Source organism: Rhincodon typus, chromosome 15, assembly GCF_021869965.1.
Source record: "Rhincodon typus isolate 14 chromosome 15, sRhiTyp1.1, whole genome shotgun sequence".
In the NCBI taxonomy this organism is placed as follows: Eukaryota; Metazoa; Chordata; class Chondrichthyes; order Orectolobiformes; family Rhincodontidae; genus Rhincodon; species Rhincodon typus.
In genome coordinates this window covers 638,080-658,075 of record NC_063346.1, presented here as the reverse complement: position 1 = coordinate 658,075, position 19,996 = coordinate 638,080, and the positions used below count along the sequence as shown (strand labels likewise).

Genomic DNA, 19,996 nt, shown 5'->3' with positions numbered 1-19,996 from the left:
TCCTAGATGCTGCAGCGTCTCCAAGCAGAAAACGAGATGATGTTGTTGAAACACAGATGTAAACTACTCTCTTAACAACCTACTAATATCCTCCGACTCCATGTACAGATTGCCCCCTTGGTCTATAAATGGCCCTATAATGGACACCTTCCCTGGTTGTCCTCTTCCCCATAATATCTTAAATCTTATCTGCTAGTGCCCCTTCTTTGTTCTCCTAAATGCTTTCTTAAATTCCTCCTTTTTACACTCCACTAGAGTCTTTGTTGAGTTGCTTTCTTTTCGCCTGCTTGTCTTTTCATTCTTACCCAGTCCTGAATATTCCTAGACATACAGAGTTCTCTTAGATTTTGAGATTTAGATTTTATTGTCATGTGTACTCAAGTACAGGAGTACAGTGAAAAGTGTCTAATTTCGCCACACATGGTGCCATCTGAGGTGCAAAGGTACCGAGTACAAAAAAACTCAGAGAGTAGTAAAAGAAACAAAGTTTAAAAAGTTAGCTATTACAGACCTTCATAGAATAAGTAGAAAATAAAGAAATAAGGTAATGATTTAAAGTCGTCCTTAATATAAACTAGAAAAATAAAGGAATAAAGTTAAAAGTTCAACAGTCTTTGATGAATCTCCTCCATTTAGCTCGGTGTCCAGGAGACCCTCAGTTGCCTGTTTTTGCCGCAGTTGCAGATGCCGGGGTCCTCCCTCACCACTCACTGTTCCTGCATCGGGCCGCAAAGCCATTGCCACTGCTACTGCTGTTGAAGCTGCCACCTCCGATCTCCTCCTGCTGCCTCAAGAACATGCCTGGGCAGGACCTGCTCACAATCTCTGATTGCCTGGATACGCATTGGGCCCTGCTGTCATTGCTGGCTGGGCTTATTGCTTCTACATTTCACCCTTAAGGGAACATGTTGGGCCTGTACTTGTGCCAATTCCATTTTGAACGACCCCCTCCCACCTCCACTGCTCTGCTATAGATTTACCCAGATATTGCTGTTCTTAGTCTACTTTGGCCAGATCTTATTTAAATAAAATCTGCCTTCCCGTAATCAAAACTCTTTTTTGCAGACCATCTCTTTCTTTTTCTGCAACAAACTTAAAACATATTCTGGTGGCTCCTCCACTGTCACCTCAATCACCTGTTTGTCTCCCTTTGCCAGAATAAGGTATAGCACTGCATTTTCTCTTATTAGACATTCTACATGTTGACACAAAAACCTTTCCTGAATACATTTCAAGAGTTTTACCCCCTCTAAACCCTTTACACGATGACAATCCCAATTCATGTTGAGTAAGTTGAAATCCCCAAAAACAACTACCCGATTATTGTTTTTACACACCTCAGTGAATTGTTTATATAACTACTTCTGTGTTGCCCATGGATTGTTTGGGGGCTTATAATATACTCCCAGCAATGTGACTGATCCCTTTTTATTCCTAAGCTGTACCCACAAAGACTCATTTGTAGACCCTTCCAAGATATTATCCTGCCTTACTGTAGTAACTGACTCCTTAATTAATAATGCAACACCACCTCTTTTACCTTAAAAAAAGGCATGAAAACATATTAACAGGCAAGATAAAGGAAAACCCAAAGATGATTTACCAGTATATAAAGAGCAAAAGGATAGTTAAGGATAAAATGGTACTTACCAGAGATGAGGAAGGGAACTTGTGTAAAGATGCAGAGAATGGGAAGAATTTGAAATGAATTTTTTATCTCTGTATTCACAAGGGAAAAGGATGATGTGGCTATAGTAATCCAAAAGGAGCTGTGTGAAATATAGGGCAAATTAATCGTAATGAGAAAGGAAGTGCTAGAAGAGTTGGAACCCTTGAAAGTGGATAAGTTGCCAGGGCCATATAGATTTTTCCCCAGGAGGTTGAAGGAGGTCAAGGAGGAAATAGCAGATCCTCTGAGGATTATTTTCCAATCTTCACTAGACACGGTTAAGGTGCTGGAGGACGAGAGGAATGCAACTGTGATTCCATTGTTGAAGAAAAGGTACAAAGGAAATGCCAAACAATTATAGGTTAGTTAGTCTTACAGTTGTGATGGGCAAATTGTTAGGGTCAATGCTGAGAGATCTGATAAACTGTCACATAGAAAGGCATGGACTAGTCAGGCATAGTCAGCATGGCTTTGTTAAAGGAAGGTCATGCCTTAGAAATTTGATTGAATTCTTTGAGGAAGTGACCAGGAGGATTGATCAGAGTAGTGCACTGGATGTTTTCTTTACGTATTTTTTAGTAAGGCATTTGACAATGCCCCATGTGGCAGACTGGTCAAAAAAGTAAAAGCCCACGGAATACACGGTAATGTGCCGAATTGGACCCAGAGTTAGCTTGGTTAGAGGGTAATGGTTGATGGCTAGCCTTGCGAATGGAAGGCTGTTTCAAGTAGTGTTCTGCAGGGCTCACTGTTGGAACCCCTGTTGTTTACTTGATACATTAACAATTTGGACTTGAATGTGGAGGGCACACTTGGGAAATTTGCAGATGACACAAAAATTGGCTGTGTATGTATAGTGTAGACGATAGCTGTAAGCTCCAAAATAACATAGATGGGTTGGAGTGGGCAGGAAAGTGGCAAATAGAGTTCAACTCTGATAAGTGAGGGAATGTATTTAGCAAGGTCAAACAGTAAAAGGGAATACACAATAAAGGAGAATATACTGAGAGGGGGAGACGAAGTGAGAGATCTTGATATGTAAGTGCACAGGTGCCTGAAGGTTACAGTACAGATAGATAAAGTTGTTGAGAGGCATGTGGAATACTTCCCTGATTGACAAAGGTACAGAATACAAAAGTAGAGATATAATGATGAAACTGTATAAGACACTGGGGAGGCCACAACTGGAGGACTGTGAGCAGTTCTGGTCACCACATTACAGGAAGGATGTGATTGCTCTGAAGAGAGCACAGAGATTTACTAAAACGTTGCCAGGACTGGAGAATTGTAGCTACAAGGAGAGATTGGAGAGGTGACAACCTTCTGTATCAGCCTGCCATGAGGGACCTTGTAAAAGCCTTGCTAAAGTCATTGTAGACATCATCTACCACCCTACCCTCATCATTTATAATTGCCACTTCATCAAAACTCAATCAACTTTGTGAGACAGTCCCCTCACAAAACGATGCTGCCTTTTGCTAATAAGTCCATATTTTCCCAAATATGATTAAATCTCAAAACATAGAACAGGACAGGCCCTTTACCCCACGATGTTGTGCCAACCTATTATCTACTAAGATCAATCTACCCTGCATACCCTACATTTTACTATCCACCATGTGCCTATCCAAGAGTCGCTTAAGAGTCTCTAAAGTATCTGACTCCACTTACCACTGCCAGCAGAGCATTCCACGCACCCATCACTCTCTGTGTGAAGAACCTATCTCTGGCATCTCCCCTATACCTTCCTCCAATCATCATAAAATTGTGCCTCCTCATAAGAGTCATTTCCGCCCTGGGAAAAAGTCTCTGACTATCCACTCTATCGATGCCTCTCATCATCTTGTACACCTCTATCAAGTCACCTCTCATCCTTCTTCACTCCAATGAAAAAAGCCCTAGCTCCTTCAACCTTTCCTCATAAGACCTGCCCTCTAGTCCAGGCAGCATCCTGGTAAATCTCCTCTGCACCCTCTCTAAAGCTTCCACATCTTTCCTATAATGAGGTGACCAGAACTGAACACAATATTCCAAGTGTGATCTAACCAGAGTTTTATAGAGCTGCAACGTAACCTCACGGCTCTTAAACTCTATTCCCCTGCCAATGAAAGCCAAAACACCATACGCCTTCTTTACAAACCTATCAACTTGGGTCGCAACTTTGAGGGATCTATGAACGTGGATCCCAAGATCCCTCTGTTCCTCCACACTGCTGAGAATCCTGCCATTAACCCTGTATTCTGCATTCAAATTCAACCTTCCAAAATGAATCACTTCACACTTTTGTGGGTTGAATTCCATCTTCTACTTCTTTGCCCAGCTCTGCATCCTGTCAATGTCCCATTGCAACCTACAACAGCCCTCCACGCTGTCCACAACTCCACCAACCTTCATGTCATCGGCAAACTAACAAACCCACCCTTCCACTTCCTCATCCAAGTCATTTATAAAAATCGCAAAGAGCAGAGGTCCCAGAACAGATCCCTGCGGAGCACCACTGGTCACCGAGCTCCAGGCTGAATACTTCCCATCTACTACCACCCTCTGTCTTCTATTAAACAGCCAGTTTTGTATCCAGACAGCCAAATTTCCCTGAATCCCATGCCTCCTTACTTTCTGAATGAGCCTACCATGTGGAACCTTATCGAATGCCTTGCTAAAATCTGTATACACCACATCCACTGCTCTACCTTCATCGATGTGTTTTGTCACAACCTCAAAGAATTCAATAAGGTTTGTGAGGCATGACCTGCCCCTCTCAAAGCCATGCTGACTATTTCTAATCAAACTGTGCTTTTCCAAATAATAATAAATACTATCTCTCAGAATCCTCTCCAATAATTTGCCCACCACAGAAGTAAGACTGACTGGTCTGTAATTTCCAGGATTATCCCTATTCCCTTTTTTGAACAAGGGAATGACATTTGCCACCCTCCAATCTTCTGGTACTACTCCAGTGGACAATGAGGACGCAAAGATCATTACCAAAGGCACAGCAATCTCTTCCCTCACTTCCCGTAGTAACCTTGGGTATATGTTGTCTGCCCCAGGAGACTTATCTATCCTCATGTTTTTCAAAATTTCTGGCATATCCTCCTTCCTAACATCAACCTGTTCGAGCATATCTGCCTGTTTCATGCTGTCCTCACATGCATCAAGGTCCCTCTCACTTAATGAATACTGAAGCAAAGTATTCATTAAGGACCTCCCTTACCTCCTCTGACTCCGCACACAAGCTCCCTCCACTATCCCTGATTGCCCTATCCTCACTCTGGCCATCCTCTTGTTCCTCACATAAGCATAGACTGTCTTGGGGTTTTCCTTGATCCTACCCGCCAAGGTTTTCTCATACCCCCTTCTAGCTCTCCTAAGTCCATTCTTCAGTTCCCTCGCAGCTACTTTGTAGACCTCTAGAACCCTGCCCAATCCTTGCTTCCTCAACCTTAAAAGCTTTCTTCTTCCTCTTAACTAAGTGTTCCACATGTGTCGTCATTCAAGGTTCCTTCACCTTACCATCCTTTCCTTGCCTCAGTGGGACAAACCTATCCAGTACTTGTTGCAACGGGGCAGCATGGTGGCTCAGTGGTTAGCACTGCTGCCTCACAGCACCAGGGACCCGGGTTCGATTCCACCCTCGGGCGACTGTCTGTGTTGAGTTTGCACATTCTCCCTGTGTTTGTGGGTTTCCTCCCACAGTCCAAAGATGTGCAGGTTAGGTGAATTGGCTATGCTAAATTGCTCATAGTGTTCAGGGATGTGTAAATTAGGTGGGTTACAGGGGGATGGGTCTGGGTGGGTGCTTTGAGGTTCGTTGTGGCCTTGTTGGGCCGAAGGGCCTGTTTCCACACTGTAGGGTTTCTGTTCTATTCTATTCTAAATCTTATCCCTAAGAATCCAATAATTTCTCTATCACTGATGTGAGGTTCATGGGCCTGTAATTTCCTGGATTATCCCTGTTTCCCTTCTTAAACAAAGGAACAACATTGACTGTTCTCCAGTCCTTTGAGACTTCTCGTGTGATGAAAGGGGATACAGAGATCTTGTACAAGGCTCCAGCAATATCCTCCTCCTCTGCCCTCAGCACTCTTGGGATAGATCCCATCAGGTTCTGGGGACTTGTCTACCTTATTGCTTTTAAAAACACTCAACATCATCTTTGTATCTACATGAGCTAGAATATCAACATAACCCTCTCTAGACTCACCATCCACCTTGTCCCTCTCCTTTGTAAATACCGGTGCAAAGTATTAAATAAGGACCTCACCCACTTCCTCCAGCTCCATGCATAAATTCACTCCTTAGACCTTGAGTGGACCTTCCCTTTCCTTAGCTACCCTCTTTCTCCTTATATGTGTATAACATACCTTGGAATTTTCCTTAATCCTGTTTTTTCTTCATGCCCTTTTATAGCCCTCTTAACTCCTTGTTTAAGTTCTTTCCTGTTATCTTTGTATTCTTGGAGGTCTCTGTCTGTCTTTGGTATTCTAAACCTTACATGCACCTCCTTTTTCCTTTTGACTCTCAATTTTGCTTGTCATCCAGGGTTCCCAAATCTTGCCATCCTTATCCTTCATTTTCACTGGAACATAAAACAATACAGCATAGATACAGGCCATTCAGCTCACAATGTTGTGCCAAAAACATACTGGCCCTGAACTCTCGACAACTGGTCTTTAAAAGATTCTCACGTGCCAGATACGGATTTACCCTCAAATAGTTGCCCCCAGTCTACATTCCCCAGTTCTTGCCTAATAAATTGGTAGTTAGCCTTTCCCCAGTTTAGTACTTCCACCCAAGGGCTACTCTTATCCTTATCCATAAGTAACTTAAAACGTACCAAATTATGGCCACTGTCCCCGAACTGATCCCCATTGAAATTTTGATCGCCGGGCCAGGCTCGTTTCACAGTACCAGGTCTGGTATGGCCCCTTCCTTAATTGGACTATTCACACATTGCTTTGTGAAACCCTCCTGGACAGACCATCCCAGTCAATGTAGAGGAAGTTAAAACCACCCACCACAACAACAACCACCCTGTTGTCTTGACATTTTTCCATAATCTGAGGACATATCTGTTCCCCTCTCTCCTGCTGGACTGCACCCTTCCTATTCCTGAGCTCAACCATATGGCTTCGCTGAATGAGCCCTTCAAAGTGTCCTCCCTCAGTACAATTGTAATATTCTCCCTAAACTGTAACCCAACTCCCCCACCTCTTTTATATCCGTCTCTATCTCGCCCGAAACATTTAAATCCTAGAGGGCAAAAAAGAATTACCTGAACACTACTTAGCAAGTATAACACAGTGTGGAGCTGGAGGAACACAGCAGGCCAGGCAGCATCAGAGGAGTAGGAAAGTTGACATTTCAGATCGGCACCCTTCTTCAGAAATGTCTACTTAGCAAATGTCACTTTTGAACTTGTGATGTGACGAAGTGCAGCTCCCACAATGCATTCTGGGTAGTGGATCAAGGTAAGGCTGCTACTCAAAACTGGGCCTGAAATGCCCCATGCTCGAGTTTTTACCTGCTTCAGTTGCTGTCTCCTCCCTCTGGCCTGTCTGGTTCCAGTTCCTAGCTGCTGATCGAGGTGAAGCTGCTACTGGAAACTAGCAGTCATGGTGACTGTGCTGACTTCTCCCAGAATTCTCCTTAGTGGCTTCTCGCCAGTGTCCTCTGGATGTTCTTTCTCCTGTTGAGCACTAGGTCCTGCACAATCCCCTTCTCAGTTGAGTGACTGAGCCAACTTCTCCCAGAATTCTTTTTGGTTGCTTCTCATCAATGCCTCTGGAAGGACGGACATTGGGCCAGATTGGGATGGAAAAGCGTGGGGTCAGATTGGAGTGGGTGGACACAGAGTCGGATTGGAATGGATGGACACAGGGCTGGATTAGGATGGATAGTGAGGGCGTCAGATTGAGATGGACAGAGTTTAGATCTGAATGTGAATAATGGGTATTAGGTAGTCAACATGTGGGACTTGATTTAAGCCTTTCTGCTTATGCTAAAGTAACATCTGATGTTGAGAGATTCAAGTATGGATGAGTGGAGTTTTTCCAAGTAACTTCTGGATATTTTGACATATTCTACAGAACCTTGGCAAGCAGTTGTAATATTACACAGTTCCCAGGATCATGATTTCATGGTTTCAGGTCACTTAAATATCTTAATTAGACGTGTGCTTGATGAGATATCTAATGTAACTGCTGTACATTTTGTCCTTTGAATATTTAATGTAAGTGTTTCTTCTTCATGTCAGGATAGGCTCAGTGCGTAATTGCTGCTCATGTGTGCTTAAAAGAATGACTCAGGGACACTCAACAAGCTCAAGCAAGCTGATGGTGAAAGAAACATTCTTCATTAAATGTTACAGGAACTGGGTTGGAACCTTTGTCTCTAACTAGTTAGCACTTTCGAGGCTGTAGGGAATAAGAATGGTTGGAACAACTTCAAACTGTAGAAGAGTTTGTACAGTCTGTTCAGGAGTCAATACTTTCAAGTTCCTACTTTGGAATTGCCTCACACATGGTGTTTGGTTGCTGTCCTAACGAAACAGTGAGGGTCCACTTGCCACAATGTGTGTTAACGAAACTGCTCGTCATGGGGAATCTAACCTGCCATTACCTTCTGATATCTTGTGATATGTGAAATGAGACACCAGCTTTACTTTAGGCACTTTCCACTGATATAGAGTCATACAGCACAGAAACGGACCTTCTGGTCCAACTTGTGCATGCCGACCGGACATCCCAATCCGACCTAGTGTGATTTGCCAGCATTTGGTCCCTGTCCCTCTAAATGTTTCCTATTTATATACACACCCAGATGCCTGTTAATGGCAAAACATACAATTGGAAAGGCAAGGAATGATTAGGGATAGTCAGCATGGCTTTATTTGTGGAAAATCTTGTCTCACTAGCTTGATTGAGTTTTTTGAAAAAGTGACAAAGAAGATTGATGATGGCAGAGCAGTAGATATTGTCTGTATGGACTTCAGCAAAGCGTGCATCAAGGTTCCACATGGCAGTCTGATTATTAAGGTTAGATCACATGGGACTCAGTGGGAGCTAGCCAATTGGACACAAACTTAGCTTGAAGGTAGCAGACAAGAGGGTGGTGGTAGAGGGGTGCTTTCAGACTGGAGGCCTGTGACCATCAGTGTGCTGCAAGGATCGGCGTGGACTCCACTGCTTTTTGTCATTTATATAAATGATTTGGATGTGAATATAGGAGGTATGGTTGGTAAGTTTGCAGATGACACCAACATTGGAGGTGTAGTGGACAGTGAAGAAGGTTACCTCAGAGTACAAAAGGACCTTGATCAGAAGTGGTGGAGGCTAGTACAATTATAGCATTTAAAAGCCATCTGAATGGCTGCATGATTAGGAAAGGTTTAGAGAGATATGGGCCAATTGCTGGCAAATAGACCAGATTAATTTAGGATGTCTGGACAGCATAGAAGAATCGAACCAAAGGGTCTGTTTCCATGCGGTGCAACTCTATGACTTTAGGTGGGAACGTTCTCCTTGAAGAAAAGGTAGCTGAGAGGAGATTTGATAGAGATTTTCAAAATCTCTCGAGAGCAGATATGGAGGAGCTATTCCCACTCACCACCTGCCTCCCCAAAGCCTGTCCAACATCTACAAGGATTAAATCAGGAGTGTGATGGAATGCTCCCTACTTGCCTGAATGGGGGCAGCACCAACAACACCGAAGAACGTTGATACCATCCAGGACAAAACAGCCTGCTTGATTTGAGACCAGCCCCACAAACCTCTACTCCCTCCACCGCTGAGACTCAGTAGCTGCAGACTGTACTATTTACAAGATACACTCTAGAAATTCACCCAAGATCCTCAGACAGCACCTTCCAAATCCGTGACCACTTCCATCTAGAAGGACAAGGGTAGCAGATACATGGGAACACCAGCCACTCATATCCTGACTTGGAAATATATTCCCATTCCTTCACTCTCACTGGGTCAAAATCCTGGAATTCCCTCCCTAATGGCATTGTAGGTCTACCTACAGCACATAAACTATAGTGGTTCAAGAAGACAGCTCTCCACACCTTCTCAAGGGCAGCTAGAGATGGGCAATAAATGCTGGCCCATGAGTGAACAAAATAAAGCTTGATCCTGCTTGTAAACCATTTTGTGACATTTAACAGAATCTCAGAACTTTTCAGACAACTATAAACAAAGGAGCAGATGTTGTCTATTCAGTCCATTAAGTCTACTGTGCTATTTAATGAGATGATGGCTGCTTCCTCAACCCTGCTTTCCTGCATTTTCATCATAACCATTGATTTCCATACTGATTAAAAATCCATCTATCTCAGCCTTTCCTGTACTTAATGACCCACCCTTTACAACTCTCTGCTGTAAAGAACTCCACAGATTTACTGCCCTCCGAAAAAAAAAATTCTTTCACATCTCTGTCTTAATGTTGCCCCCTTACCCTGAGATTATGTGCCCTGACTCTAGACTCTCCCACAGGGAGAAACAATATGTCCACATGTACCCTGCCAATCCTCTGAAGAATCTTGTATATTTCAATAAAGTCACCTCTAATTCTTCTTAAGTTGTATGATGTAGATGGAACCATGTGGCACATATTGTCTGCACCAGCTCTCTGAAAGAGCATTATGACACTGTTTCCCCAAGTTTCTGCACACTGTTTCTATTCAACTATTCATCTAATGCCATCTTGAATGCATTCGAGACCAGAACCATTCGTTGTGTGAACAAGATTTTTCTAACATCACATTTGTAGTATAATGTTTGATGCTTTTTATTTAAAACTTATTGCTTAGATTCCAGAGTAATTGTTTTGTGTTTCTGCTTTTTTCTTCTTAGGTGTGTGTGATTGGAAATGACCCAAGTTCTAGGCTGTTGGAATCTCTGAAGGCAGTAATTCCAGCAATCTTTAGTCTTTATTGCTTCACAACACGTGGAGTTTCACATTTGCGGTTTGTATTTACGCTCAAACTACCCTATGTCTATAGTCAATTTATTAGAAATACTCGATTTCAACAGAGTTGATGTGACCGACTACTCCAAAAGCTAATGAGTTGGATGGTTGAGGAAGGAGCGGTCACAAGGCTTCCAAACATGAAAGGTCCTCGGTGACTTTGAGACTGCTTCAATGCTGTGGCAGGCCGGAACCTGATTGGGGCGATTCAGATGTGAAAATGGGGTGTGGATTTTGATAGGGATGTGAGCAGTGAATGGATGATCTCAGTTTTCGTAAACGAAGGTCCTTAAACTCCTCGCATTTGTCTCCTCCACATTCACCTTAAAGAAGGAAATGGGTTTTGAAAAGATTCTGAGTATCTTTCCAGGATTATCGTGGTGCAGTGAGAGGTTTTGGAAAAGGAGAGAGAAATTTAATTGATCTTGATGTGTTACAGTCATTGGTCAAGTATTATCATTTTGTGCTCCGTGGGCTGAAATGACACAAAAGGGGAACTGCCAGAGTGGAGGGAGATTTGAGGGTCTTCTTGTATGCCAGGTGTTAAAAGTGGAGCTAAGGGAGTGCAGGTTGATAACTACAGTTGGACGTTGGACACTAAGTGGTTGGACAGAGTAGACATAAAAAAAATTAGTGATAGAACGAGGAATCTAGTCACAACTCATAGAGAGGTGCGTATTCAAAATATTTGATGATAACACAGATGATGTGACCAATATTGTGCAGAATAAGAGCACAAATTGATCAAGGATCCATAGAAACTGATCCAGGTACTGTATATTCACTATTTTAATGACACTGTTGGAAGGACAGCCAGAAATTCATTCAGCAAAAGGAGTGAAGAGGAGGAGGAGGAGGAGGGGAATGTATAATGTGGTAATTATAGAGAATTCAAGTGGGGGACACGGCATCCTTTGGAAACAAGGTCAAGAGTCACACAAGTAATGTTGCCTTCCAGGGACATCTCGTGCCTGTTTGAAAGGGTATTGGAGATAGTTAGAGAGGAAGGATTCAATCATAGTGTTCCAATAGGTTTATACCAACACATAGGAACTGTTCCTGAGGGGAGAGTGCAGATGAAAAAATAGTATAAATAACCAAAATATACAAAAGGGAAGAATAAAGCAACAGTCGGTGCTTTAGGCATACAGGTAAATGGAAAACTAAAAAATGTAAATTTGATAATCAGAAAAGAGAAATGGTAAATGTGTGAGTAAAGCAATTAGACAGAACAGAGATGCTCGAATGAGCACACAGTATAATTATTTAGGTGAGGTTAATTGGAATAGGAGGAGACAAACTGTTCACAGTAAATTGGGCAGATCTATGAATGTAGAGTTACAGATTGGTAGAAGATGCTAATTACATAATTTGATGTGATACAATCCCAATTTATATCCCTATGGATTTAGAGATCTGCTTAATGGGATAAGAAAACAGATGTGGATGACTGAAGAGTCAAGAGATCACACAAAACTAAAAGAAAAAGCACTCAAAAATGCAAGACAGATCTTGGAGTTTGGAAAGATGCAGAAAACTCCAAAATGAGACAAATGTACAGTGGCAAGTGCTGTAAAAAGGGGAGTATGAAGAAATGCTTACAAAGGAGTGTCAAAAACTAAGTAAAACATTCTTCAACATTATATAAAATGCGGGTGATCAGAAGCAATGCAGATCACTTAAAAACATTCAGCAATCCTCTTGCAATTACCTCACTGTATTAATTAGGAAATGATAAAGTTGTGTAAAAAGGGCAGTACAGTTGTCCTAGATAATTTTAATTTGCCTATTGACAAATTTGGACAAATCAGATGGGCAAGGGTACAATGGAAGACAAATTTGGACAATTCATCAGGGATTGTTTCTTAGAGCAGTGCATTGCACAGCCTATCCAGAAACAGGCGATTTTAGACCTAGTAATGTGTAACGAGGAAAGATTAATAAGAGTGAAGGATCCTCTGGGAGTAGCAATCACAACAGGGTAGAACTTCTTATTCAATTTGAAGGAAGGCAACAGGAATCTCAAACCAGTGTCCTCAACTTAAATAAATGTGAACACAGAGGTATGAAGAAGAAGCTGTCTAAAGCATTCAGGGAAAATAGACTAAAGGGAAGGCCAGTGGATGATCAGTACCAGATAGTTAAGTGTGAGCAGATATTTCATAATGCTCAGTAAAAATGTATTCTGATCAAAAAGCAGGACTTAATGAGAAGGATGGACCAGCAGTGGTCAGCGTACATGGAGAGTATCCAATTAAAAGCAAAGACGTACAAAGTGGCAATAACTAGTGTAAAGCAAAGGATTGGAAATCTTTTGTGAACCAGCAGCGGATAACTAAAAAGCTAATAAAGAGGGAGAAATGAAAAGTCATGAAAAGGGGTCATGAAAAGTCATTCGCCGACAGAATTAAGGAAAATCCCAAGGCTTTTTATACATATATAAGGAGCAAGAGGGTAGTCAGGCAGAGGGATGGCCCACTCAAGGACAGGGAAGGGAATTTATGTGTGGAGCCAGAGGAAATGGGTGAGGTATTAAATGAGTACTTTGCGTCAGTATTCACCACAGAGAAGGACTTGGTGGATGATGAGTCTGGAGAAGGGTGTGTAGACAGTTTGGGTCATGTTGAGATCAAAAGGGAGGAGGTGTTGGGAGTCTTGAAAAACATTAAGGTAGACAAGTCCCCAGGGCATGATGGGATATACCCCAGAATATATAGAGAGGCAAGGAAGGAGATTGCTGGGGTCTTAAGGGAAATCTTTGTATCCTCACTGGCTACAGAGGAAGTCCCAGAGGACTGGAGAATAGCCAATGTTGTTCCTTTGTTTAAGAAAGGCGGCAAGGATAATCCAACTAATTACAGGTCAGTTAGCCTTACGCCAGTGATAGGGAAATTATTGGAGAGGATTCTTCGAGACAGCATTTACTCCCATGTGGAAATCAGTGGGCATATTAGTGAGAGACAACATGGTTTTGTGAAGGGGAGGTCATGTCTCACTAACTTGGTTGTGTTTTTTGAGGAAGTGACGAAGATGATCGATGAGGGTAGGGCAGTGGATGTTATCTACATGGACTTCAGTAAGGCCTTTGACAAGGTCCCTCATGTTAGACTGATACAGAAGTTAAAGTCATACGGGGTCAGAGGTGAGCTTGACAGATGGATAAAAAACTGGCTCGGTCATAGAAGACAGAAGGTTGCAGTGGAAGGATGCGTTTCTGAATGGAGGGCTGTAACTAGTGGCATTCCTCAGGGAGCAGCATTGGGACCTTTGCTATTTGTAATTTATATAAATAACTTGGAGGAAAATGTAACTGGTCTGATTAGTAAGTTTGCCAGTGACACAAAGATTGGTGGAATTGTGGATAGCGAAGAGGACAGTCAAAGAATACAGATAGATATAGATCGGTTGCTGACTTGGGCAGTGAGGTGGCAGATAGAGTTTAATCCGTAAAAATGTGAGGTAATACATTTTGGAAGGTCTAATCCAGATGGAAAATATACAGTTAATGGCAGAACCCTTAAGAGTACTGATAGGCAGAGGGATCTGGGTGTACAGGTATACAGGTCACTGAAAGTGGCAACACTGGTGAAGAAGGTAGTCAACAAGGCATATGGCATGCTTGCCTTCATCAGCTGGAGCATTGAGTTTAAAAATTGTCAGGTAATGTTGCAGCTTTACAGAACTTTATAGATATTTAGTTAGGCCGCGTTTGGAATATTATGTTCAATACTGGTCACCGTACTTCCAGGCTTTGGAGAGGATACAGAAAAGATTTACCAGGATGTTGCCTGTTTGGAGGGCATTAGCTATGAGGAGAGGTTGGAGAAACTTGGGTTGTTCTCACTGGATGACGGAGGTTGAGGGGCAACCTGTTAGAGGTCTGCAAGATTATGAAGGGCATGGAGAGACTGGACAGTCAGAGGCTTTTTCCCAAGGTGGAAAGGTCAACTACAAGAGGGCACAGGTTCAAGGTGAGAGTGGGAAAGTTTAGGGGAGAAGTGCAGGGAAAATATTTCACACAGAGGGTGGTGGGTGCTTGAAACACATTGCCAGTGTAGGTGGTGGAAACAGGTATGTTAGCAACGTTTAAGGCCCATCTTGATAGACACATGAATGGGAGGCAAACAGAGGGATAGAAACTATGTATGGCTGTTAGGTAGTGGGTCTAAACAAGGATTAGGCATCAATGCAAGTTTGGTGGGCTGTAGGGCTTGTTCCTGTACAGTATTGTATTGAGGGTTTGAGAACTATGAAGAAAAAGAATGTAGTGAAAGTAAGTGTGGGACCCTTGGAAGGTGCAACTTGGGAATTCATAATGGGGAAACTAGGGAATGTCAGATCATTCAAACCAATATGTTGCATCATTCCTCATAGTGGAGAACTGTATAAACATTGCAAAGACAACACAAACAAGGTACTAACGAAGGGAATAGCTTGTAACAAGGGACAAAGTATTTATCAAACCGATGAGACTAAAGCAGACAAGTAACCAGGACCTGATGGCCTGCACCCAAGTTTTTTTAATAAGAAGTGGCTGCAGAGATAATGGAAGCATTGGTTGAAATATACGTGAATTCACTGGATTCCAGGAGAGTTCCAGCAAATTGGAAGACTGCTAATATGACCCCCACTCCTGTTCAAAAACGGACGGAGACAGAAAACTGGAAAGTATAAGCCAGTTAACCTAACTTCTGTTGTTGGGTAAGTGATAGAGTCCATTATGGATGAAGAAATAGCAAGACATTTAGAAAAGCTGAGCACAATTGAACAGAGTCAACGTCATTTTGTGAAAGGGAAGTAACATTTGACAAATTTTATAGCGTTCCTTGATATAATTAGCAGATTTCATAAAGGAGAATGAGTAGATGTAGAAGCCATTCAATCAGGTAACAAATAAGATAGGAGTTCATGGAATTTGGGATACTGTATTAGCATGAATTGAGGATTGGTTAACACACACAAGGCAAGAGTCGGGATCAATGTGTCTTTTTAAGGTTGAAATGGCACAAGCCTTTGGACTACATAGACATCAGTCTTAGGGTCTCAATTATTTACTATCTATAATTAATGACTTAGAGCGGGGGAGCACAGTGTGATGTATCCAAATTTACTGATGGTAAGAATAGATCAGAGGGCATGTTGCGATGGGTAAGTAGGGAATTTACAAGGTGATATTAGTTGAGTAAGTGGGCAACAACTTTGCAGATGGAATTTAATGTCAGAAAGTGTGATGCATTTTGGGATGACATACAATGACATACATTTTGGTAAGAAGAATCCAAAGACAGACTTTTAAATGGAGAGACTCCAAAAAAGCGCAGCACGGGGGTAACTGGGTGTTCTAGTACGTGAAACACAAAAGGTTAGCACATAGGTGCAGCAAGTAATGAATAAAGCAAATGATATTTTAGTATTTATTGCTGGAGGGTTACAATTTTAAAATAGATAAGGCTTGTTGCAACTACACAGGATATTGGTGAGGTCGCACCTGGAATATTGCGTACAGTTTGGTCTCCATGTTTAAGAAAGGATACATTGGCATTAGAGGCAGTTCAAAAGAGATTCATGAGGCTGATTCCTCAGGTGTAGGAGGTGACCTATCAAGAACAGCTAGGGAGGTTAGGCCATTATTTATTAGTGTCTAGAAGAATGAAGGATGATCTTATTGAAACATGGGAGATTCTGAGCAGGCTTGACAAGGGTCAATGTTGAGAAGTTCTTTCCACTAGTGGGGGAGTCTTGAAAAAGGGGATATAGATTTAGAATAAGGAGACATTCATTTCACACTGAACTATGAAGGAGTTTCTTCTCCCAGATGGATATTCTATTAGATTTTATTGTCACAAGTACTCAAGTGCAGGAAGACAGGAGTACAGTGAAAATTGTACAAAGTCGCCATTCCACGGCACCATCTTAAAATACCACTCTTATCCACTTCCTTTATCTTCTTCTGTGTTTTTTTTTGTTTAAGATATTGACTGATTCCGTTATTGACTTTTTTTGTTGTTCACTAAAAATTGTTTTTTTTTTGTCTATCAGCTCTGGTTGCCAGGAGATTCTTTTGTGGTTCCTACAAAAATCTGAACCTCCAGTAGCTATGTTGGTGTTGAAGCAACTTGCAGGCCTGGCACAATCAAGTCCTGTCATGCACCTATTGTACCATTTTACAGCAGGTAGTGAGGGAGGTGTGAAGCTCACTGTGAAGGAGACAGTAAGGTAGGAAAGTTTTGCTGATAGTCAATAGTACCTGAAAGAATCAACAACTGGCATTGTTATTGCACACTTAACATCATAAACCATCCATTGGCACTACATTGATACTTCTGATTTCTTGAAACCTCCACACCCAATGTCACCCAGAATTACAAGGAACCCTCAGACTTTTTTATCATCAGTTGAAACCTATGATTCATCTGTTTCTGATGATTCCTCTCTGATGGTTCTCTGTCCTAACACATCGCATGTTTTCCAATAGTTTCCCTCCTGTTTCCTTGTGGGTCTTTTACAGATCTATCAGCACATGGGAACCACCTTCTGTTCTCTTTAGCTCATTTCCATTAAATTGTTGACCACTCATTGTTGCCTCCTGACCCCTGCATTCGCTCCTATTGTTAAGCCTGTCCTCTCTTTAGGTATTGACTATCTACCCATCAACGTGCTATCATCAACCCCTCCTCAAAAATTCACTCTTGACCCCCACCGTTCCTGCAAAGTACTGTTCCATTTCCACTCTCCCCTTCCTCACTGAAGTTCTCAAATGTATCGTTGTTTTCCAAATCAGAGTCCGTATCACACCAATTCCACCTGTGAATCCCCAGAATCAGGTTTTCATCCCTGCCACATCACAGAAACAGTCCTAATCGCAGCCACAAACAACATCCTATATAACTGTACAAACGCACTCTACTGTAGCCGATTCACCTGTAGCCTTTGCAATGCTTGATCACACAATCCTTCTCTATTGGCTCTCCATCATCAGCTGATTCCACTCTTATCGATCTAGTTGGTTTCAGACAATCACTTGTAATGATTTCTCTTCTTGCTTCTACAATCTTACTTCTGGTGTCTCCGAAGAATTTACCCTTGCCCCCTTTCTATTTCTTATCTTTATGGTGCCCCTGAATAGCATATTCCAAAACATGTCAACAGGTTCCACAAGAACACTGATGAACCCAGACCTGGCTCACCACCTGTCCAAAGCTGAACTCTGAAACTGCGTTTTTGTTTTAATCAGTGATGAAGATGAGACTTTGTACGAGAAAGTGTCCTCGGAGCAGTGGCGGATTGAGTGCCTGGTACAGTTACTGAGCAATCTTCAGGAGAACAACCTTACAGGAGATTTCTTCATTGAGTGTTTGAAGGTCGGTGAGACAGTGACGTGGTGCATCAAGATAGCTCTTCCCTTTACATGATGAAGGGGTACAAGGGGGCAGTTCAGCTGGGAACGAGGCAGAGAGAAAAGTCAGGCCTCATCTGACATAAGTCCCTGTTATAAAAGTAACAAAATGGAACCTGTGAACAGAAATTGTCAGATTTTGCTAGAAATGAAATGCAGCCAGTTCTTGCAATATGGGACGAATTGGCATGTTTTTAAAAATTCATTCATGAGATGTGGGTGTTTCTCACAGGCCCAGCACTTATTGCTCATCTCTTGTTGCCCTCAGAAGGTGATGGTGAGCTGCCTTCTTGAACTGCTGCTGTGTATTTGGTGTTGGTGAGCCCAAAATTTGGCTAGGGATAGAATTTTAGGATTTTAAGCCAGCAATGCTGAAGGAACCATCCAAGTCAGGGTGGTGAGTGGCTTGGAGGGGAACCTGCAGATGGTGGTGTTTCATGTACCTGCTGCTCTTGTCACTGTCTGTGTGAAGTTTGCGCATTCTCCCCGTGTCTGCGTGGGTTTCCTCAGGTGCTCTGGTTTCCTCCCACAGTCCAAAGATGTGCAGGCAAGGTGGTTTGGCTATGCTAAATTGCCCATAGTGTTCAGTGATGTGTAGATTAGGTGGGTTATAGGGGGATGGGTGTGGGTGGGATGCTCTGAGGGTCATTGTGGACTTCTTGGGCCAGAGGGCCTGTTTCCACACTGTAGGGATTCTATGGAATTGATGATAACATTTTAAAAACAAAGAATCGTCTGCAGTGCATCTTGAGATGGTACACTCTGCTGCTACTGACCATCGGTGGTAGAGGGAGTCAATATTTTTGTGTGTTGTGCTAGTTAAGTGGGGCAAGTGGGGAATATTTTATCACACTTTTGACTTGTGCCTTGTAGATGGTAAACAGGCTTTGGGGAGTCAGGAGGTGAGTTAGTCGCTGCAGGATTCCTAGCTTCTGACCTGCTCTTGTAGCTGGAATATTTATATGTCTGGTCCAGTTTAGTTTCTAGTCAATGGTAATCCCCAGGATTCAGTGATAGTGAGGCCATTGAATGTCACATGTTGGTGGCTAGATTCTTTCTTGTTCGAGATGGTCATTGCCTGGCAATGTTACTTGCAACTTGAAAGTACAAACTTGGATATTGTCCAGATCTTGCTGAACATCAGTGAATATTCTCATGTCTGATCTTATGATGGAGAAAAGGTCATTGAGAAAACAATTGGAGATGTTAGGCCTTTGGAACTCTTGACCTCCAACAACCACAACCATTTTCCTTTGTGTGAAGTACAACTGCAAGCAATGGGAAGATTTTCCCCTCATTCCCGTTGACTCCCATAATATTGCTAGAGCTCCTTGATGCCACACTTGGTTGAAAACAGCCTTGATGTCAAGGGCTGTCACTCTCACCTCAACTCTGGAATTCAGCTGTGTCCACATTTCAGTCAAGACTGTAGTGAGATCAGGAGCTGAGTGGCCTTGGCAGAACCTAAATTGAATGTCAGTGAACTGTTTACTGCTAAGTAAGTGCTGCTTGATTGCACTATAGATGATACCTTCCAACACTTTACTGATGATCGCAAGTACACTGATGGGGTGGTAATTGGCTGGGTTGGGACAGTCATGCTTTTGTTTTGGGACATATCTGGGTAGCTTTTCTTGTTGTCCGGTAGATGCCAGTGTTGTAGCTGTACTGGAACAGCTTTTCTTTGAAGTTTACGTTACATGTAAACAGGGTGATTAAAAAGGCACTTAGCATGCTTGCCTTCATTACTCACATCTCTGAGTATAGGAGTTGGGAAATCATGTTGAGGTTGTACAGGATGTTGATGAGGCCTCTTCTGGAGTACTGTGTCCAGTTCGGGTCACCCTGTAATAGGAAGGATATTATTAGGCGGGAGAGAGTTCAGAAAAGATTTACCAGGATGTTACCAGAATGGAGGATTTGAGTTATAAGGAGAGGCTGGATAGGCTGGGGTAGTAGGA

General features: G+C 42.4%; 1 protein-coding gene across 1 annotated transcript in view; it reads left to right on the top strand.

The window, feature by feature from the left end:
• The window catches only part of tango6 (transport and golgi organization 6 homolog (Drosophila)), a 140,058-nt gene that overhangs the window by 63,124 nt on the left and 56,938 nt on the right, over positions 1–19,996 (top strand). Inside the window, exons 8-10 of the mRNA XM_048605931.1 lie at positions 10,525–10,637; positions 16,679–16,855; positions 17,874–18,000. Of these exons, the coding sequence (XP_048461888.1) occupies positions 10,525–10,637; positions 16,679–16,855; positions 17,874–18,000 (417 nt within the window). The remainder of the gene's footprint in view (positions 1–10,524; positions 10,638–16,678; positions 16,856–17,873; positions 18,001–19,996) is intronic.